Below are 22519 nucleotides of genomic sequence, written 5' to 3'. Positions count from 1 at the left end.
ATAGAGTTGGTCATTCTCCCATATTTAGATGATATATGAAATCTTACTCTCTTAAACAGAGTACTTTTTCATATCAAAAGTACCAAACTCTTGTACATGAATGAAGACTATTCATGTGCACCAGAGGAATGCTCATGATAAATTTTTGTGAAAGTAGGTGTTCATGTTGTGGTTATGAATTTGAATTTATAAATTTAGGTAAAATATTTCAAATGGCATTCTTGTTAGACAACTTGCTACTTGTGTGTTTGCAGTTGTATATAGTATCTGCAAATTTGTGTAAGCTTGGCTATAAGACTAGCTATGTGGATCATTTCTGTTATGTACAGGACAGGTCAGTCTAGTTGAATGTATTTGTGTATGCATGTATACATTCATGTTCTCTGTATGTTACATATGAATCACAAAAACATTCTGATGCATTGTCATTGTATCAGTACTAGTCAAAACTATTGCCCTAGTACTAATTAGTGCATAGTTTTCAGAACATTTCCAACTCGGTCTCCTTTTCCTAGACTATCAGAAGGCGTCCTCTACCAGGCTGGCATACTTGCTGCTTTTCCTCTTGAAAATGTTATGGTGACATCTATAATGTGCTCTGGAAGTAGGACTGCTTCAGGCTAAAATGTGCCATTAAAAGCAGACTACTATGCTAAATAAAACATTTAGTAATTCATTAGAGATCTGAAGTACACATAATGGCTTGGTGCAAAAAAGGTTAAAACTAGTAGGTGAGCGATTTGCTATTATCCACTGGAACATGTTGGTAGATTGAGCCTCTTACAACAGAGAAAAGAGCAACCTACTCTTTGAATTTGCTTTGAACAGAGGTTGGACTAGACAGTTTCCAGAGGTGCTTTCTGCCCTCAGTGGTTCTGAATAAATCCCTACTGAGGGTTGATTGAGAGGATCAGAATATAAATCTGGGAGACTTGGACTTATATGCAAAAACTATTTTGCAATTCATGCATCTTTCAGTTTTATCTTGCCAATTTTTTGGATGCATAATAGCTTAGTATCTCTTGATCGCTTGGCCAAATCTGAGCTACGCCAGTTTTTAAACCAATTTTGCTGCATAAGACTAGTTTGGACATTGCTGTATTTTCACGTGGAATGTAACAGTGAGTGAAAAGCCCGTTATGAGTGCAAAAAACAAAGTTAAATATACCCTTATTTCTCTAGAAAACACTTCCAAAGCTACTGTACAGCAGGAGATAAGTTATCAAGTACCTAAAAGGCTATGCAAAAGCTTACCAGCATCTCCTACTTTGTCACCTCAAGTACATCAAAAAAGACTAATTGAAAGATTGAGGAGCATTGATGATCTGCAGAATATTGGCAAGCATGACTACATTGATCTTCAGGATAAAACTGGTTTTGTAACACATTCTGAAACCATAAAGAGAGTACAAGAAGACTTCCTTAGCAGTTGTGAGTCTGCAAAAACAGTTTGTGACTCAGAATTAACATCTGTTGAAACATTTGAAGACATTCCAAAAGAAGAGGAGTTATCTGAAAACGTATTTGAGAGTAAAGAAGCAGATGTGGACCTGAAATGTAATGAAGGTGGTGCTGCAGCTGAGCCATTGCTGCGTCGTCCAGACAATCTGAGAGGACTGACTTCACTTCAGAGGAGTCAGAGTAATTTTGCAGGGTTGGGCTTAGCATTTTCTGTTCATGGAGGATCATCAGCCATTGCTCGCTGGCCAAGCTTTGCTGACAAGAATGTACTTCCTGAAGAATGGGAGAGTCTTGCTTTTTCCTCATCTAATGAGAATACCCGAAAAACATATGAAAGCTCTGATGAGAGGTAAGAAGAAAAAAATAAATTAACAGTAGCTCAGTATATCAGGGAAAGCTTTAATTTCACAATGTTCTTGATTACTATCCTACATAAATAAGACTGAAAAATTAAGAGTATGTTTTCAGTGGCTGTAATAAACCAATCCATTAAGCTTAGTAGTCTACAGAATTGTACCTTTTCGAATTTTACATTTATATAGAGAATTCTTAACATTTGGGATTTTTATACTACCTACAGTAGGAGTGTGAACTTATGGTAGCTCCCAAAAACCTATGTAGTCATTCTGGTCACATTACACTTCTGTTATTTATTGTCAAAAATAGGCATTAGTAAAAAGTGGCAATAGAACTACTGGTTAAACATTTGCCAAATCCCCCCACTCTGTCCACCCAAATAGTAACCAACAGTTATGTATTTCTTAAGGTTTCCTGTTGTAGACAACAAACTGAGGTAAAATGCATTTCTTTGTGTTCAGATGTACAGAAGACTGTATTGTGCTTGTCTGTTGTGGATTATATGACCTCTTGCGTGGAGTTCTCCTAATATTACCAGATGTCATGCTGGAAGATGTGATGGACAAACTTATCCAACCTGATTATCTCATAGTTCTCGTGAACCACCCGTCTCCTCTCATACAGCAAGGCGTCATTAAAGTAAGCCAATATAAAATGTGTTCAGCTAAGAAGTTGTCAGCTAGCTGTGAGCTTACTTTGTCAGAAACATGAAATTAAAATAAAAAATAATAACAATTTCTTCATTTTTGTGGACTTCTGAATTTTAAAATGTTTCCACCCCCATGGTTTGAAACAAAACACCAGCAAGCCAAAAGAATCTATTAACAGAAATATAATTTGTGATCTAAGCCAGAGAGCTTACACACTAGGATGGAAGGCTTAATACACAAAGTCTGAATGTATCTGTAGATTTAGACTGGATATAGAGGAATAAATCTTTTTATGATAAGGGTGGTGAGAGACTAGAACAGGTAGCCCAGAGAAACTGGAAATGTTCAAAGTCAGGCTGGAAGAGGCTTTGAGCAACCTTGTCTAGTGGGAGATGTCCCTGTCTATGGTAGGGGGAGTGTGTGTGGGGTTTGAACTAGATGATCTTTAATGTTGCTTCAACCCAAGCCATTCTGTGGTTCTGTACCTGTTATGTATGTGACTTGATCTCCCTTGAACTTGACTAGGAACCTAAAATAGTCTTTGGAGTTTAAAAAATAAATAAATTCAGCTGTGTTGGGTGTAGCAAGGCAGTTTAGACCAGAGTTGCAACGTAAAAACAATTAGTTTTTAATCTGGAATTTTAAAAATCATTGATTTCAAACTGTTTAAATTGTAGGCAAGAACTAAACTTTTAGGCAAGTTGTTAAATATGTACATCTTATGTTGTAATTATGTATTTATTTTTAGTTGTTGGATGCATATTTCAACAGAGCAAGGAGGGAGCAGAAGGAGAAGTTCCTAAAGAATCGTGGCTTCTCCTTGCTTGCTAACCAGCTCTACCTTCACCAGGGGACTCAGGAAGTTGTAGAGTGCTTTTTGGAAATGCTCTTTGGCCGCTCCGTTGGCTTGGATGAAGAGTAAGTAATGCTTTGAATTTGTATCCTGTAACTTAACATTTAAACTAAAAGTAGTGCACTTTCTTGCTGAAGGCAAAGATGTAATAGCTTCCTAAGTACTATTTTTTCTTTCCATAAAGAAAAGTTCTTCAAATATTTTACATGTTTTAACACTGCTTTAACATTTTTCAAGTGCTTTAAACTACTTAAAGCTATTGTATGGTCCTTAAGCTTTTGATAAACAACTTCATCTCGTGGGTGCTGTCAGGATGTTCTAAACCCTCAGCACTTCAGAGGACCTCGAAGGCCTTTGCACTTTGAATTTACTGTAGTCAGTTTAACACATCCTATTCTTCTCTGATCCTATGTGAAACAATGATTTCTATCCTTGGGAATTTTAAGCAGTGGTCACTAGGCTGCTGCTACTGGACTTTGTAAGTGATTAAGGAAAAAGCTTGATGCTACCTGTTTCCTTGGATTGGTGCTGGCTATAAATCTCTTTTTTCTTCAGGGCTAATATGACAGAAGTGCTATTTACTTGAACTAATGAGCTACCCCATATTGGTAGGAACAGATTACCTTCAAGCAGAAAATTAAGTTTCTAAGAAATTTATATATTTTAGAATTAGCTTGACTACTTAATGATTGTACAGGGAGGACACACATCCAAGTACAGTCAGCAAGCAGTGCATAAATCTTCAAAAAAGCTCCTTTCCAGTTGCCTTCTTTGCAGGATTTGTAATGGCTTCTGTCTGTTGGCATGGTCTCCACTCCAAAAATGTTCCTATTTAATTACAAGACTTAAGCCTTTTGGCTCTTAAACAGTTCTCTGCTTTGGGGCTACTTATTTCCTCAGAACCCATTGTGGGGCTGGAAAGTTAATTCTTATGGCTCAGGTTAGTTTAGGATGGTACATAGCAGTCATGTGATAGGATGTTTGTTACCTTCAAGTAATCAAGTTTGTTAATGCACAAGTAATATAAGGCCTGAAACTCTGATTTGAAATTCTACAATTGAAATAAGCCAGAAATTGCCAGACTTTGATCTAAACCTCACCACTAATGGATACAAGGCATCAAACCTGCTCTCAAGTCAATATTGTACTGATGCCAAGGTGTATCTGGTTTCTTGATGTGTGTGCTAGTTGTAATATTACTGGAAAGAAAGTCATTCTTGTACACTGATCAAAAAAACATGCTTGCATAAAATCCATACTGTAGATCATTTGTAGTAAGGTGAAGTACTACATATGCTTTTAGATATTTTGTTTCCTTACAAAGTGTTTTATTTTGCTCTTGTTTTCTGTGGTACTGCAATGAAATGTAAGAAATTGGTATCTACATCTTTGCCAAAGTGCTAGTATAGACCGGTATTCCAGCATTAATAATATATTACTAATTATAATAGCTGCATACACTAGGTTGCTATGTAAAGATGTTAGACTGACTTGTATTTATTTCAACAGATTTGATCTGGAAGATGTCAAGAATGTTGGACTTTTTCAAAAATGGTGTGTCATTCCTGTCCTGGGTCTAATAGAGAACTCTTTGTACGATAATGTTCTGCTGCATAACTGCTTCTGTCTCCTGCTGCAAATTATAAATTCCTGCTCAAAAGTTGCAGACCTGCTGCTTGATAATGGTTTGCTATATGTGTTGTGTAATACACTGGCTGCTCTTAACGGACTGGAAACAAAGTGAGTACTTTATCTGTTGCTATAAAATAACCCAGACACAACCTTTAGAGAAGCAAAACCTGAAGTATATAGTATCCTTATTTAATTTTTGAAGTGTTTAGTGAACGTGTAGAAAATAAACTGCTTTTGAAGTCTTCAGCTTTTAACTACACCTCCAAATGAAAGTTAATATTTAGATACTTAGTTTAAATAATAGAACACACTGGTTGTGAAGTATCCTTTGAGTACCCTAAATTTTCAGGTAGGGCCCAGGAGATGGTAGCATTCTACCGTATCTATTGACAATGTCAGAACTGCAGAAGTGTCCCTCCTGTGCTACCTGTTTTTAATATTTGAGATTCTGAGTAGGTCAAATGATTTAATTATAAATATTCTGTACTTACTGGAGAAACTATACAGTAAAGAAAGGAGAGGTGGGGTTTTTGTGCCTTTACTTCATTAGTTCATATGCTGAAGAAGTAACCAGATTTCCTTTATCCAATAGTTTTAATTCAGCGTGGTTACAGAAAGAGATTGAACTGAATTTCTTGAGACACCCTTGTGAGGAATTTAGGATTCAGAACTGTTCTTTATAAGTCTCATTTAAAAAAATACTACTTTTCCAGTAAAACTTCTCTACAATCCTAATGTTACGCTATCTCAAAGATTTTCCAGGCATTCAATTTGCAAAAGTTAAGGCTGAAAAGAGTCTTAGATTACAATTTTCTAACCTATAGCAGTAATATCTTCAGAAGTACTAATTTCAATTAAAATACAATATAGTAGGTATGGCTGGCAGAAGTAGCAAGAGCAGTAGTAATGGGTCATCGTACAGGTTATATCTACTAAATTGTAACGTTTCTGATGATTACAATTTTGCAGCATTCCCCTGAATGACTACAAGTTGCTTGCATGCGATATACAACAGTTGCTGGTAGCAGTTGCAATTCATGCCTGCAGCTCCTCGGGTTCTCAGTATTTTCGTGTTATTGAAGACCTCATTGTGCTGCTGGGTCATCTTCAAAATAGTAAAAATACAAGAATGCAAAGTAAGTTATTTGCTTATTTTTTGGGGTCACAGGACTGGAGAAGTAAATCCATTCCCCACTGATCTTCCAGTTGAGGGTGAAGGGGCATTTTTTGGTGATGAACCTTTCTTCTTTTAAGTGGTTCTCAAAGTACTACTCTTCCTTGGAAGCCTGTCTTGTGGTAAAGAATTGTGTACTGCTAATATAAATGAACAATGACCATAAGACTTCGATCAGGATGTTTAAATAGAAACCTTCTGTAAAGTTTCATTGAGCTTATTTTCTAGTAATTAAATTCTACGGCTTCTATGTTGAGAACTCAATTCTGTACCATATGCATTTGTATAATGATGAGATGACTTTCAACATGACTTCTTGGAATCAAGAATTTTACCTCTGACACTGTTTTCTTTTACTTTTAACAAATATCTGGAAAAAAATCTTAGACTTGTACAGAAAGCATGCCATTTGGCCTTTATTATGCCTCTTTCCGTAGATATGGCAGTTGCTCTGCAGTTAAGAGTTCTTCAAGCAGCTATTGAATTAATAAAAACTACAGCAAACCAAGATGCTCAGGAGCAGCCTGGATCAGTCCCATCCCTATCTGCACCACATCGTTCAATGTTTCAAAAGCGTAAAGGCATTGCTGGTTAGTAGCAAAAGTGTAATATACTTGTACTCCTGTCTCTTTGTTACTAATGAAATATCTACAAAACTTGTTCTGCTTTTTCTATGAAAACACAAGTTCAAAATGGGTATAGATTACACAGCTCTAAAATGCATCATGATTTATTGGCTTTATATATTAATCATATTTTAGAACAGTGTAACCTACCCATTTTAAACTTGGTTTTGTATTACAAGGGGAGAATGGGAGTATGAAATTGAAACTTCAGTTAACTTTCTCATTAGTCTCTAAAGGCAGATACTGCCACCTTTGGAAGAGAGTATCAACTGGAAAGTTGCATAGTAAAAACATTTTAAAGGTTGTTCATAGTACCTAACTTCATAGTAATATTGAAATACAAAAAAAAAAGTGCTTCTAACTTGAATGCAGCTACAATGTGGGGATTGCACTGTTGCACAGCTTTTAATTAATGATTATCCTGAAGTAACATCTGGCACTGCAAATTCAGGTGGGAATGTGGGGGAGCTGGCCTCTACCATGGAAACGTTCATAAAACATTTGTACAGTTCTAGGTTTAACAATAATACTGTGTCTGTATTGGATGGTTTGTGAATCATTCTGCAAAGCTTTTGGAGTCTTCTGGCTGGAACTTTAATTTGTATGTTGCATTTAAATGAAGCTGCATTTAAGGCGTGTAAAAGATGTAATTTAAAAACCTGAAGTATTTCACTTGTTTTAAAAAATCTTTTATTCCTAGTTTTCTATGGGAACCTTTTTTGTAACATGGTCAGCCTATGAGACTCCTCTCCATCAGCCCAGTAAATACAGTGAAAATATTTGTGAGGTAATCTAGTAAGGCACCAAGGGTATGTGTGTGGTTGTAGTTATTTCAAAAAGAATGAAGTACAGTCAATGCTCCGCAGTTCATTTCAAGAATTGTTTTTCCTAGGAGTATTCTGGTAAGATAGAAATAGTTCTCATGTGGTACAAAATGCATTTGTTTATACACTGTTAATATAGTGACTCCTCAGTTGTGTTGGTAGTCAGCTTCTGATATTAAAAGTGAGTAATACCATATTAAAAACTAATGCATCCTTTATCATAATTGCACAGTGAAAATGGATTGAGTAACTTCTTTGCACAAAAATACATACGTTGCACAATAAATCTGATCTTGAGACTAACTCATTTTATGGTGCCATTTCTTGAATTTCGTATGTTTTTAAATATAAAACATGTTAAAAGAAAGAGGCAAACACTGAAATGATGCTTTTTCCCTTTAATATTAGCATATTTCAAATGCTTGATTTCCTGAAACGATGCAAAATGTTTGGATAAAAGCAGTAACTGAGTGGTGAATTTGTGTGTTTTAGTAGGATGCTATTAATAGTAGGGTACTATTAATGTTTCTCTGCTTCAAGGTTCCAGAAAATTTTCACTCGCTCAGTCTGATGCTCTGCTGATGAAAATGCGTTCAGTAGCAAGTGAGGAGTTCAATATGATGATGCAACGACGAATGAGTCAAGAACATCCTATCCACGCCACTGAGGCTGAATTTGTACAAAGATTACAGAGGCTAACTGTCCTAGCTGTTAACAGACTCATTTATTTAGGTAGGGTTTTTTGTACGTTTCTATTTTGACAGTGCCAGTGCAGTACTGTATGAAAAATCAATATTTGCTTTTGGAGAGTTTGTGTTCAAAAATGTAATGCTGTTGATGTTGGCTTAATGGAGTTAACTATAAAAACATCAAACTCTCAGTAATTTGTCTGTCAGTATTACATAACTGACAATCAAATCTGAATATCTGAATGAACTGAACTAGCTATTGTAGTTCTACATTAGTTCATCTAAGCTGCCTGAATTATGAAAGGCAGCTCTTGCTTTCTGTTTTAAAATTTATCAGTTTGCATGTTTCTATGAAACAGCTAAATTTGTTAGCAGGTCTATGATGACTCGGGGCGTTAGTTAAAATTTCACAGAAGCAAGAGTTTAGCATGTGGGACAAAGAATTGAACTGTTCCATGATTAACTGTGAATACTGAATAAACTGATACCTAAGGGAATTGAAATAAGGAGTACATGTTGATACTTAAATCAAGTATCATCTTTACTCCATTGTTTTAATGCCATTTGAAGGAATATGGGATTAGTTTGGTTGAGATGGTACTGACCTATTTGTGCCTCAAAATTTAAGCATCTACTGAAGAGTGCCTTGATTTACTGGGTATAACAGAAACCACAAGTCAAAGCAGACTTTCAGCATCCCAGTTGGAAGTTCCTGAAGAAGAAAACCAGCAAGAACTGCCTAACAGAACAAATCCTTTTCTGAAAGACATGTTCAAAATGTTGGTGGAAGGAATCAAACTATCTCTCGTAAGTTACTAATCAGATGTTTTCCCCGTTAAAGCATATTTCATAAGGTTCATTTACAAGGAACTTTTAAGGACAGAAAGCTTTAGGCATAAAATGTTTTTCTTGCTGCCTCTCTCAATCCAGCTGAAGCATTGTTAAAAACTGTTAAGCTTCCCAGTTATTCTGAAGTTGTGAAATAATAAATGCATCTGTCCTGATTTAACTGTAACACTTGGCAAAATTCTGATTCTTGAATGAGTATGCAAAGGTTGGATAGATTTCTGTAGTCAACTTTTTCCCCGTAAATATTGAGGTATGTTCCTGGATGCTATAAAAGTAGGTCTGCTATATATCTACAAAGGATGCATAAAAAGGAGAATTTGAGTGATTTATATGTGCTATAAATGTAAATAACATTGGTGATGTAACTAGGGGGGCAAACCTTTTTTAAATTATTGCCAAAGAACAGAGTTTCTTTTCTACCATACAATTGTTAGCCTGTCAGCCTTTCCAAGATGACTAGGTTTCACTTGAGTAATTTGAAATGATTATATTGGAAAACCTAGCTTATTGCTTCTTGCATCTTTATTTTCCTGAAGTCATCTTTATAAAAAATAGTTCAATCTATTTTTCTCCCTAATTCTGGAAACTGAAGTTTGTGGGGTCTTCTCATCATGCCTTACTTGTAGAATTTTCCAAAGACTACTGATTCCTTTGAGCTCCAGCACCTCAAATGCCCGGTTTCTAACCTTATATGAAGTAATCCATTATTCTGAAACTAGTGATTAACATGTGAGCTATGTATTAAACAAAACCCCTTTTGATTTTTAAAGCCTCTGTTCATTTTCTAGATTGTTGTATAGTCCTTCTAACTGAGCATCCAGTTTAGCTAGGAGCTGCATTGCTAATGTTGGCAGATCGAGGGAAAATGCTTATCTTAATAGAAAAATGAAATGCTTTTATTTTCAGTAGAGTGCCTTCTAATATGTAATAAATCAGTAAATTAGTTTAAACACTGTTTTTGTGGAGTTTTGCTCATTTTAACATTTTGCTCGTTTTAACAATAAGTTTGTTTTGCAACGTAAAGGAATCTGGTGAAAAGAAGCCCCATCTCACTGAGAAGACTAAAAAAAAAAATGTCACTTTATTTAGGGTACTAGCAGAATGAATGCACCCAAGCAGCAGTGGAAGAGAATCCTCTTATCATGTAAGGACACTTTCCGTACACAACTTGGGAGGCTTCTTGTGCACATCTTGTCTCCAGCAAAACCACTACAAGAAAGAAAGCAGGCTTTGGAGTTGCTCCATGAAGTGAACCATCAGGAGATTATGCGTGACTGTCTTAGCCCAACTTTGCAAGTAAGCTTCAGAGTGTTTGAGGAAAGCCTGTGGAACTTGGGTTCACATTTCTGGTTTAAATTGTACAGTTATCTAGAACTGTGTGGCTGAAGTTGTTCACTGCTATTGTAGTGACACATAGAATAATGACAGTCACATCGTATAAAATGCCCTCATCTCTGCAATTACTATATTGTCCTGAGGGTAGATAGCTTTGTAAGAGGCAAAGTGTGATTATTTCTGATTATGTTGACTGTAGCACATCAAACATCACATTTCCTGTGCAATGCAGGAACAAAAGGTTTTAACATGAATGGTTTGACTGAGGATGCTTGAAGTTGATGTGCCCTGAACAAGTAGATTAATGAGGGATTATGCTTGCCTTGGAACTCTAACTGTAGACTTTCTGAAACTTGTAAGAACTGATTGCCACTATAGTTTAAGAGGATGTCAGTTGTCAATCAAAGCACTACTATTCTTTAAGCAAAGCACTATTTTTCTTTAGCCTTTACTCTTAAAGTGGAATTATGTACTTTGTCTTATTGTAACTCAAGTAGCTGCACAGCTTCTCCCTGCATTTTGGGGTTTACCAGGAAAAAAACATTTTTGATTATACCCCCTATCAGATTGTATACTGCAAGTTTGAGAGAAAGCATTTTTTTAGGAGTTGTAATTGGACAGGAGCGTTTCAGTTTGAGATCTTTAGGAGCTACAAGCATGAGATAAGTGAAATCAGATGTGCCACAGTTTGAGTCACTATATGCTAAGGAGAGAAAGTACTTGTTAAATCAATCTATGATACTTACTTGTTTATTATCATATGAACATTATTCAATTAAATCAATGCTCTGACCAGTAGACAAAGAGCTCATATGTTAACAGTGGCTTCTGGTGTGTCACATGGAATGCGTTTATTGCTTATGTCTGCTTAACTTCATTATTTGTCCATTCTAATTTGGCTAATCAAACAAGGTAAAATTAGGAGCCACTGGCACATATTTCCTGAAGCATAGACAAGATTGCAAGAGTATTTGAAAAAGCAACTTACCTCTCATGTAAGCCGTTTAAAAAGTCACAAGATGCTGCGGGGAAACTATATTGTGGAGGATTACATTTAACATGTTCTTTCCACTTCTATGAAAGTTTGTCTTTGGACATCAAAAATTTAAATTACAGGAAAACGTAGAAGAAACCTGTCCAGGCTTACTAGAAGAGGGAATAAAGTTTAAGGAAGAAAAAAGTTCAGTGTTGTATTTTACAATTAAGAATGACCATACCTCTCTTCTTGCCCTCCCTTCTTTCTTTTTGTCTTTTAGCATGGACCTAAATTAGTGCTCTATTTATGTGAGTTAATGCACAATCACAATGATGAAATGAGCAAAGAACAACAACTAGCAGCGGGAGACTTTGTGAATACTTTAAAATGTTGTGGCTATAAATGCGTTCCTCTGAGCACACGGCCCAAACCAGATATAATAAAAGCTTTGAAGGAGGTTTGTGAATAAAAAACTTTACTTTAAAAACTAGTTATGCTTAAGTTAGATAGATAATATATCTATTATATATGGATGCAGTTTTAATGAACACAGTGCTTGCTTTGAGCATGGATTATGTTTGTTGGCATTCTCTGAGTTATGAATATTTCTGTAACATGCTTACACTTGACAGCAAGCTCATTTTAATGATACTTGGTTAAGTATATTACTTAAAGCAAAAGCGAGAGTTCACAATAAGCTACTAGTATTCCCTTGCCTGGAGAAAAATGAATTTTTGTGATTCTTGGAAAAAAAAAAAAAATTTAGATGTAGTTTTATGTTAAAATGACAGCTGAAATGAAGACTTGGTTTTAAATGGTGGGAAGGTATCGGGTCAGTGATTTTTCTACCAGTCTTTTTTCAAATGGTCGTATACTTCACCATCTGCTTGCTTTTTTCTGAGTTTGGAGAAATAACATAGAACTTCTGTTCAGGATCAGAAGAAGTATGAGATAGAAGAAGGTGTGAACAAAGCTGCCTGGGAGAAAACAATGGCTAATAATCGACAAAAGTAAGTGCTTTCTTGAAGGGGCTGCAAGAGCTTCCTTAGAATGCTGTCTCCTTGGCACACCATTGCTGATACCTCTGTAATTATTAAATGTGTGGGATATTTGAAATTAACATGGATAGGAGCTTTCAACTATATTACTATTATATAAACAGTTTGATTGTGGGTATATTCATTTGGGTAGGTTGCATAATCTTGAGAGTATGTACTTTTTTGGATATTTGGAATTTCACCTCCAGTTTTACAGCAATTGTGTCTGTCCAATCAGCTTGCCTCTTGCTGTGATCTTTTAAACATAACTTCCTTGCAACTAACCCTCATCTTCAGTGAACACAATATAACATTCAGCAAGTATCTGTGAATCACTTTTGTGAGCTCTGCAGGCTGGTGCTTGATGTAACACAAATTGAAATAGCTTGTAGTAGAGTAAGAGGTTCTTTCCATTAATTTACATTCCAAGCCATACCATAAAGTCAGCTGAGATGCACACAGTGTGCTTTAACGAAGGCAACTACAGCCGTCTGTAAAGGTCAACTTAGATAAGTCTGTCCAGATAAGCAACAAGGCTTCACTATGTTAAATAACTTTTAAGAAGTATGAGCAGTAGTAAATTACTGTTCTTAAGAGTTTTATTGTAATGAAAGCACACAATATTAATGCACATAAATTGATCTTCTGATTGTTTCTTATTGTCTTTGGTTGCAATCATCTTTTTGTTAAGGCTAAGAAGCAGAAGGTATTAATGTCTCATGAAAATATGAATGTAGGTAGTGTTGCTCTAGCTGCTGTAACATGAACTACAGATATCCAGTGCCAAACAGATTGCATTTTATATGAATTTCTTGCTGTCTTGCCTTCCCTTCTCAGTGTGATTTGACATTTTAAAACATGATTCTTTTTCCCTCAGTCTCTTCCAACGTCTGGATACAAAATCTAAAGACATTTCCAAAATAGCTGGAGACATCACACAAGCTGTCTCTCTGTCACAAGGAATGGAAAGGAAGAAAGTTATCCAGCACATCAGGGGGATGTACAAGGCAGAGCTCAGTGCCAGCAGACACTGGCAGGAACTTGTTCAGCAGCTTACACATGATCGGTAAGTTGTTCTCTCATCTGAGAGGGGGAGATGCTTACTGTCTGATGTGCACTTCATAATACTTAGAGGTATAATGCTTGGTATGTAGACAACATTAGCAAAAGTAAATCATTGTAATTTATTCATCTCGTTAAAGGTCTGTAAAATACTCTTGATTTTTCTTCGTGTTTTTTCTTTTAGGGTGGTAGCCAAGTAGTATTTCTGTCACTGAGACAGTTTTGTTTTCTTGTCAGTTACATTTTTGCTGTGTTCAGTAGAATGAAGAATGTTATGAAGTTTTTAATATTTTACATTACACTGACAAAGAAACAAAATATTTTTCATGTCATTCCCTCTAGTATCCAGCTACAGTGTTTTCTAATATGCATAGAACAAGATGTTAAGCCTTGACAAGAAATTAAACAACGGTGCTTTTACCACTGCTGAACTAAAGTTTCTAATAGCTGAGTTTTCAGAATAATATTGCATTGGACACATCATATTGCTATTTTCATCAGAATTAGTAACTAAGAGCAGTCTTACAGTAGTAGTTCATAATGAGCAAGTCAGTGGCATGCATAGCACATGAACATAAACTACATGAAAATAGTCTTAATTTTGTTGCAGAAAAACTGTCCAGTGCTACTACCATGGAACTTCTGTCTCTGCCATTTAAACAAAAACAGAATGAATAACAATATATACTGCCTCTACTGCTACGCTCCATATATATCTCGATTTTTCAGAGCACTCTGGTATGACCCAGTCTATTACCCAACTTCTTGGCAACTGGATCCAACAGAGGGCCCAAACAGAGAGAGGCGCCGCTTGCAGAGGTGCTATTTAACTATTCCAAATAAATACCTTCTTCCAGACAGACAGAAGCAGGAAGGTAATTATAACCTCTTACAAAAGTAGATTTGAATAATAATGAATACTAGTGTCTTACTAGTTGTTTTTTTAATAGGCATGATAAAACCTCCCTTATCTTACCTATTTGAAGACAAAACATATTCTTCTCACTCTTCAACTGTTAAGGACAAAGCTGCAAGTGAACATATAAGGTAATTCTTGATAAGATTTACCTCCCTTTTTCACTTCTTCCTACCCAAATTAAGTCCTCGCTTTGTCTCACCTTACTGAATTCTCTTAATGTTTGTTGAGAGAGTATTGTCAAATTGAAGGTGTTTTCTTGCTATGTGCACAAGGGATCAGAACTACCAATATGTAGGTTTTCTGACACTTAAAACACAGTCTCCATTATGTCAAAAATCACTGAAAGCATATAGTATCTTGTGTTGTAAAGGGATAAGGGTATTCTGTGGGACAGTCTGATGGGATTTCTTTACGTATTTGTTGCTTATATATCCAGAACAGGCAGTGCAACTAGATCTCGTAGTTCTTTCTTGCTTTTATGATTGTTATACAACTATAGCTGTGTTAATTTACTACCCATTACAGGGTCTAATCCTACTTAAAATGACTGCAGAGAACATACAATGCAATAAATTAAATATAGATACAGTTGTGTGCAAGTCTAGAGAGTTGAGGTTCCGTTTTCTTTACCTCCTTGGGATTTGAACCTTTTGGGTTGTAGTCCTTCAGTTGTAGCCTTTGAGGCTGTTAGTTTTAGGTACATGCCAAAAGTAAACAATACTACACTTGGAATTCTTTCAGAGTTAATCGAAGATGCATCAGTGTAGCACCTTCTAGAGAGACTGCTGGTGAACTGTTGCTAGGTAAGTAGAACTGCCGGTTCTCATAAATATCCTTGTCTACAATTTCTGCTGTGTGTGTATACTTGGCTGAAATTTTAAAGAACATTTTTGTTCTTTAATATGTTATGAGGAATGTTACTGCTAAGAAACCAAACTGTTGATTGACTTGTCATATATAATATATTGTATAGATCAGTTTCGGCATTTGCTTAAGTGGTGTTTGGATTGTAGTTAGTTTTAAAGTTGCATGGTACTTGCCAAAAGTTGTGGAATAAGTTCTATGTCAGCCAAGTACTGTCTTGTCCAGGTACTGTTCTTAGTTTTCTTACCACCTAGACACTAAATGTTTGTATGAATTAAAGTGCAGTATACAAATGGTAATACCATGGTACCTTTTTGCAACTATTTCTTCCTGCAGGGAAATGTGGCATGTATTTTGTTGAGGACAATGCTTCAGACACAATTGAACATACCGTAAGTATTAGAGCACACTGTCCATACTTAACTTTCCCAAACTGTGACAGTAAATAGCTTTTGTCTAGTCACTGATTGTTTGTTCTGTCACTGAGATTGCTGAGTGCTAGAGTTAGATGTCTATGGACAAGACCAGTGAAACTGATTAGTTTGGGTTCAGTGTTCCTGTTGTGCCTGGCTGTGGTGTCAGTGATAGTAGCAGAAAACAGAGAAGAGGAAATCCAGCAACTTCTGGGGCTGGGGAGGGAACTGTGGATTGGGAGTCTTTTGCAACTTCTGTCCATTACTCTAAATGTACAGAACTTGCTCTAGGCTGCACCTGAAATAACTTAATGGAAGCTGGATCACTGTGATGTATAGAAACTACCAAATATATGAATTGTGCTGTATTCTTACAGCATCTGTTACATGAATTTTTCATCACATAGGATGTTCTAATCTCAGACCCTCTCCCCCTTATCCTATATAAGAAAAAAATGTTTTATATAGGAAATTGAAGCTGACTTTCTTTCTGATACACAAAGGCTCTGATTACTTAATTCAAGTTTGTATATCCAACAGACATTTAAGAAAATTATTGAGCAAGGGGTTATGCTACTGAAAGTCCTACAGTATTTTCAGGGAGCTCCTCCTTACCTTCACTAAACACAACTCCTGTGGTTTGAGAAGCTACCAGCTGTTTTACTGCTTTGTCCTTTGTAGAACTGGCAGAATTGGGATTCATGGCAAAGCTTGACAAATGGCATGGCAAGCATGGCAAAACTTTGTCCAATATTTTAGTTCAGGTGCTAGTGAAAGTATGTTTGGTCCAGAGTGCTGGATAGGGTACTGAAGTGGCTGTGAGAAGTATACGTGATTGCCTTGAGGAGAGGGGAGGATGGGAAACATCTATGAAAAAAGCCACAAAATATCTTAAAGCATCACAGCAAAATCATCCAAGTTTGCTTTATGATATGCTCTATGGTTATAAACTGGTCTCACTGAAGAAAAGTTGCTTGTTTGGAAAACCTACTTTTTAGGTTAACTTTTCAATTGTATCTTCCTCAGAGTTTTCACGGAGAAACTGAACCAGCTTCATTTTCTTGGACCTATGAGGAAATTAAGGAAGTTCATAAGCGCTGGTGGCAGCTAAGAGACAATGCTGTGGAAATATTTCTAACAAATGGCAGGACTTTACTCTTGGCTTTTGATAATACAAAGGTAACATGGCACTAATGCATAATAATATATCAAAGGATTTTGCTGTGTCTTCATAATATGTTCATGTATTAGTTTTTAAGGAGTTCTGTTGCATGACCTAATAATAAATTCTGCTTAATATCTTTGGAAAAAACTCTGCTCAGCTAGGCTTCTAGACAGACAGACAAAATCACAGTGTAAAACATCTTTGTATTAAGATGTTAAAGAAATCTTAGTAATGCTAAACATTACTTGGTTACAACAGATTTCTGGGAATTTGTGAGAAACTTACTAAGCTTTTTTTTCTTTAAGCTTTTAAAACCATATGACTAAATGTATGGTATTTTCTTTTAGGTCCGTGACGATGTGTACCACAACATCTTAACTAACAATTTGCCTAATCTTTTGGAGTATGGAAACATTACTGCTTTGACCCACCTGTGGTGCACAGGACAGATTACTAGCTTTGAGTACCTGACTCATTTAAACAAACATGCGGGCCGCTCCTTCAATGATCTCATGCAATATCCAGTATTTCCCTTTATACTTTCTGACTACACCAATGAAACACTGGACCTAAATGATCCATCAGTATATAGGTAATATGAAATGTTTGGAACTAGTTATTTCCAAATACTCAAACTGACTATTCAGTGTAGCTATTTAACTTCATTGTATTAAATCATGCACATACATGAATGCAACTGTTCAAGGATAAGATTTATCCATAATAACTTGAGCTTTGTACAATATGTGGCTGTTTCACCTAGGATATTGAAATAAAATACCTAGTGGTGTGAGTATATATTCACAGAATGTTATAGATTGGACTTACCTACTGTTGTAAAGTGATAGTCTATTGATTTTAAATAAAAGCCATATGTTTAAATTTGTGACTAAAGACTACCAGGCCAAATAGCAAAAAAGCAAAAGAAAATAATACCATTAAGAAAAATTGGCCAGTTACAAAATACTATTGCCTTAACTATAAATAGATCAACATGAGGTGTCCCACCATAATAAATTGCTGTTAAGCTGCTTTTGACATTAATGTGCAGTCTTCGCTTTTAAATGATGCTTCTGCTTTGATGGAGGCACTTTGAGTGCACTTGCCAGCCTGTTAGTGTGCTATGGGGTAGCCTATGAAGTTTGCCTTGATAGCACTAACTGGAAATGTCTGCTTTATTTTTTGAACTCTTAAAAAATGCTGTTTTGCTTGTCCTTTTTGTGATTATTTCCTTATTCTTAATGATGCATTATTAAGTGGTGTGAATCAAAGATCATTTATAAAATGACAAGATATGGGTGCTACTTCTGTTACAGAAACCTGGTCAAACCAATAGCTGTGCAGTCCAAAGAAAAAGAGGATCGTTATGTAGATACTTACAAGGTAACTAAGATACCTGCTTTTTGTCTTTCCTATGTACAAATATGGAGGCTTTTAAAAATATGTTACGATAAGGGGACACACAGTATTTTGTTTATGGAATTGTCATCTCCAGTGTATTTTTTCTCAGAATTTTTGTTTGGAACCTGTGATTGTTCCTGTACCTGAGGTCATAAATCAATTTATTCTTCCAATGTGGTACTGCTTCGGAGGTTAAATTAGTATGGTCTTACACATGAACATATATATTTAAAGATCTCTAAAGATCAGGAAGATAAATTATTGCTGTTTCACTAACGTGGTTTGTATTAAACTTGTGGCTAATGTTTTTGTTAGATAACTGAAAAGCTGTTTTCCCTCAAGTACTCTGCTATTTTAACTTGGACTGTTATGATTATTGGGCTCTTTAGGGACTTTTGCTCTTCTGCCTTCTTAAGGGTGTAGGAAATAAACTGGTGGGGCTGGAAAGCGTTTGTAGCTGGACGTTAAAGCTTATTTCTGTTGAAATGGTCTAGGATATTATTTACATGGAAAAAAGCAGTATTTGCAATATTGAAAAGACTGTACAATTTCTCTGCAGTGTTATAAAAGGGAAAAAATGCATAAGTAATAAAAGACAGCAGGTGAGTTAAACTAACTCAAGACTTTGATCCTTAGTTGGATTGTAGAAGTGGTCACATGTCTCTGGACACTTAGTCTATTTGATTCTAAATCACTTGTAAATGTGTTGTTCCTCTAAAAGTTCGTGTTTTTCCTAAACAATGTAGGCAAGATTTTACTTTTCTTATTAGAATGCAGGGAATAGGATTGTCCCTTATTTTTCTAGTGTTAGCACAGCATTTTCATGGCTTTTGTAAAGTGCCAAACTGCCTGGTTTTTCTGTAAGTTAAGAGTCCAGTTAAATACCTGCAAAATGGAGTTGAACTGTGAATAAAATTTAGAAGTTTTTTTTTTTTTAGAAGACAGTGACTTATTTTGAATGGGCATTCAGAACAATTACTGGAATAGTATTTGAATGGTAGGTGGTAAAACTGAGTGAATATACAACTTCAGAAAAGTATACTGTAGTAGGTGTTGACGGTGGAAATTTTCTATGAAAAAGTGATGGTGTTGGGCATATCTTAAGTTTTTGAGGAGCTGAAGTGTTGAAATACTAAGTGATCTCAGCAGTTAGACTTGATGATAAAAGCAAGCTGTCTGTGTTGAAGTAGGAGATTTGTGATATTTTTCCCTGCTACTTTTCTAGTATTTAGAAGAAGAGTACCGTAAAGGAGCACGGGAGGATGATCCAATGCCCCCTGTCCAGCCGTATCACTATGGATCTCATTATTCCAACAGTGGAACTGTGCTTCATTTCCTTGTGAGGCTGCCGCCTTTTACTAAGATGTTTTTAGCCTATCAAGGTAAGACTACTTTTTGCTTTCACTTGCCTTTCGCATCTGAATCTTGTCTCAGCAACCCAGGAAAGCTGTATTTAACTCTTGTTTAGCATAACATCAATTCCAAATAGCTGAGATCACTAAAATTAAATGCGATGTGCTTACACAATAGACCTATTCTGGAATTATCAAGCTAGACAATAGAGCTGTATATTTAATTTGTTTACACCTTAGCTTGGCATTTTACTGTAAACATACTATATTTGACTTCCAGTCCTTGTTTTACACATAGTAATCAAGATAGACAAATTCCAAATGTTCTGAGCTATCTACAAAGTGGTAAACTTCTTGAAGTTGTGGATGTGCAGGTGTTTTTATGTCCATCGTTGATGTTACAAGTTTGGTTTGGTTTTCCTTACAGATCAAAGTTTTGACATCCCAGACAGAACTTTTCATTCTACCAACACAACGTGGCGCCTCTCTTCATATGAATCGATGACTGATGTGAAGGAACTTATCCCAGAATTTTTCTACCTTCCAGACTTTCTAGTTAACAGAGAAGGTATACTATAAGGATACCAAAAATATATACCCAAAACAGCCAGAGGGTTGAGTTGGGGTTGAAACAGAGAACACTTATGTGATTGAATGTGCTAAGTAGTAGATATGTGGGAGAAATCTGGCATTAATTTGTGTTAGGCTACAAAAGCTGTTGTGTAAGACATAAGGGAAATTTTTTAAACTCTTTCCAAGCTGCAAAGGACTGTTTTCTATTTATCTGATTCTCCATTTGAATGTGTGTGAAGGGATTTGTTAAGGATGCTGCTCTGCTGATTAGCAATAACTGTGCTTAATAGTTAGCCTTTATAAAAACCCTATAAAGATGCTTTTGAAGTCACTATAAACTAAAATGTTGGAACATTTACTCCCATGCTTCTAGGTTTTGATTTTGGAGTACGGCAAAATGGTGACAGAGTTAACCATGTTAATCTTCCCCCTTGGGCTCGTAATGACCCTCGTCTGTTCATCTTGATCCATCGTCAGGCTCTGGAGTCTGATCAAGTTTCCCAGACAATCTGTCACTGGATTGACTTGGTGTTTGGTTATAAACAAAAAGGCAAAGCCTCTGTTCAGGCCATTAATGTCTTTCATCCTGCAGTAAGTATTAATTATCAAGCTTCATGTTTGTTCGTTGTACTTAGTAACTTAATGGGGGAAAAGTTCAGTCTAACTTGCTTGGAGAACGTCCAGCATGGAGCAAGTTCCCTTGCTCACAAAATGTTAAAGAATAAGAGAAGCTTTTAAGGAGAACTGAGAAGATCCCAGGGACTAGTGTGTGAATTTCTTTTTTGCCTAGAGATAGGTATAAGGAACGATCAGGTGTGTGGTTTACAACTTACACTTTCTCAATAGTTAGTTGTTTGCAGTGGTATACAGGCTTGGTGTTGGTAGCTGTTTGTAAGGTATAATTCCTTCTCATGGAAAAGAAGCCTTCAATTTAGGCAGACTCTGCTGCAGGTTTTGATAAGTTTAAAATAATTCATTTTCTTATGTGCTCAGTATTTGTATTCTTCCCTTTATTTATATATATATATAAATCTTGTTTTGCTTAATAAGCATTTATCTTCCAGTAAGCATTTATCTTCCAGTAAGCTTAATTTCAGAAGAGTCAAATAAGTCTTCATTAGTGTAAAATCTTCCAGAGTGCCATTACTGACTTACTATAACACTGGCATCTCAGATTGAAATACATTTTTTAAGCTTCAATCATTAGCTTCAATCATTACTATCACAAGGCTTGGTCAGCCCAGCAGTACTGGTTTCAAGTGGGTGTGCACTTTCTATTTGCTCCATAGTTGTCGGAGGAGCTAATAGCAGTCATGTTTGGTAGTGGTGGCTTTCACTTTCTAAGTAGCCATCCAAATACTTTGCTTCCCTTTCCTTTCTCATGCGTAAGTACTGATTTAGTTATCTGCAACTTAAAACATGAAATTTGTGTAAATGCATTAACTTTTTTCAAGTGAGCAGTGAAGGCATTTGTGAGTGCGACTGATCAAAAGGATGTGGTACACAGTTAGAGACACGGTTAATTATGAAGAAAGAAAAGTAGAGAAGAATTCCCATTTCTCTGGAATATAGAGATTCTTCCTCCCATTTCAAACCAGAGCTTTGATAAATTAATTATAAAGACGTACACAAAGCTTTTTTGTTTATCATCAGCAACCCTTCAGCTTTCACACAGATTAGTAAAAGTCTGCTAAGAAAACCTTTGACTGAAATTTATTGTGGAATACATGTAGGAAAAGCTCAGGTAATAAGTCTGAAGGTGGTAGTTATCTGCAGTAATCTGAAGGTGGTAGTTATCTGCAGTAAAGAGGTGAAATGGTTTCTGTTGGAAGGGGCTCCTTATTCAGGATAGCCTTATCCTTATTAATCCTTATTCAGGATTGTGGGAGGGATTACAGTCCAGCTGAAGAACTGATGGGCCCAACTCTTAAATTTGCACGTGTGTGTTTAGAAATCTTTCCCAAAGAAATATTGGACAAGCTCTTTCTCACCCCTCCCCTCTTTTCTCCTCTCTAGACCTATTTTGGGATGGATGTTTCTGCTGTTGAGGATCCTGTTCAGAGAAGAGCTCTTGAAACAATGATAAAAACCTATGGGCAAACGCCTCGTCAGCTGTTCCACACAGCACATGTTAGCAGACCTGGATCCAGGCTCATCATGGAGGGAGAACTTCCTGCTGCCATGGGATTACTAGTGCAGTTTGCTTTCAGAGAGACCAGAGAGCACACCAAAGAAATAATATATCCAGTATGTCACTTTATTTGCAAAATGGTTCAATTAACATTCATATACTGTAATTGTTGTGCC

At 36.1% G+C, this 22519-nt stretch overlaps 1 protein-coding gene across 4 annotated transcripts in view; it reads left to right on the top strand.

Annotated features, from left to right (window-relative positions):
• Positions 1-22519, top strand: part of LYST (lysosomal trafficking regulator) — an 80835-nt gene that overhangs the window by 47189 nt on the left and 11127 nt on the right. For all 4 annotated transcript variants that reach the window (XM_068676215.1, XM_068676213.1, XM_068676214.1 and 1 more), the window contains exons 23-45: positions 1183-1810; positions 2280-2457; positions 3217-3386; positions 4831-5061; positions 5923-6089; positions 6565-6717; positions 8118-8309; positions 8895-9073; positions 10205-10411; positions 11707-11883; positions 12360-12436; positions 13341-13529; positions 14255-14400; positions 14476-14572; positions 15186-15247; positions 15645-15700; positions 16748-16900; positions 17234-17478; positions 18203-18269; positions 19513-19669; positions 20067-20207; positions 20586-20803; positions 22229-22459. In XM_068676215.1, coding sequence (XP_068532316.1) covers positions 1183-1810; positions 2280-2457; positions 3217-3386; positions 4831-5061; positions 5923-6089; positions 6565-6717; positions 8118-8309; positions 8895-9073; positions 10205-10411; positions 11707-11883; positions 12360-12436; positions 13341-13529; positions 14255-14400; positions 14476-14572; positions 15186-15247; positions 15645-15700; positions 16748-16900; positions 17234-17478; positions 18203-18269; positions 19513-19669; positions 20067-20207; positions 20586-20803; positions 22229-22459 — 4121 coding nt within the window. The remainder of the gene's footprint in view (positions 1-1182; positions 1811-2279; positions 2458-3216; positions 3387-4830; positions 5062-5922; positions 6090-6564; positions 6718-8117; positions 8310-8894; positions 9074-10204; positions 10412-11706; positions 11884-12359; positions 12437-13340; positions 13530-14254; positions 14401-14475; positions 14573-15185; positions 15248-15644; positions 15701-16747; positions 16901-17233; positions 17479-18202; positions 18270-19512; positions 19670-20066; positions 20208-20585; positions 20804-22228; positions 22460-22519) is intronic.

This window comes from Anas acuta, chromosome 3 (assembly GCF_963932015.1).
Source record: "Anas acuta chromosome 3, bAnaAcu1.1, whole genome shotgun sequence".
In the NCBI taxonomy this organism is placed as follows: Eukaryota; Metazoa; Chordata; class Aves; order Anseriformes; family Anatidae; genus Anas; species Anas acuta.
Note: the sequence above shows the minus strand (reverse complement) of the source record. Positions and strands in the feature narration are given on the sequence as shown.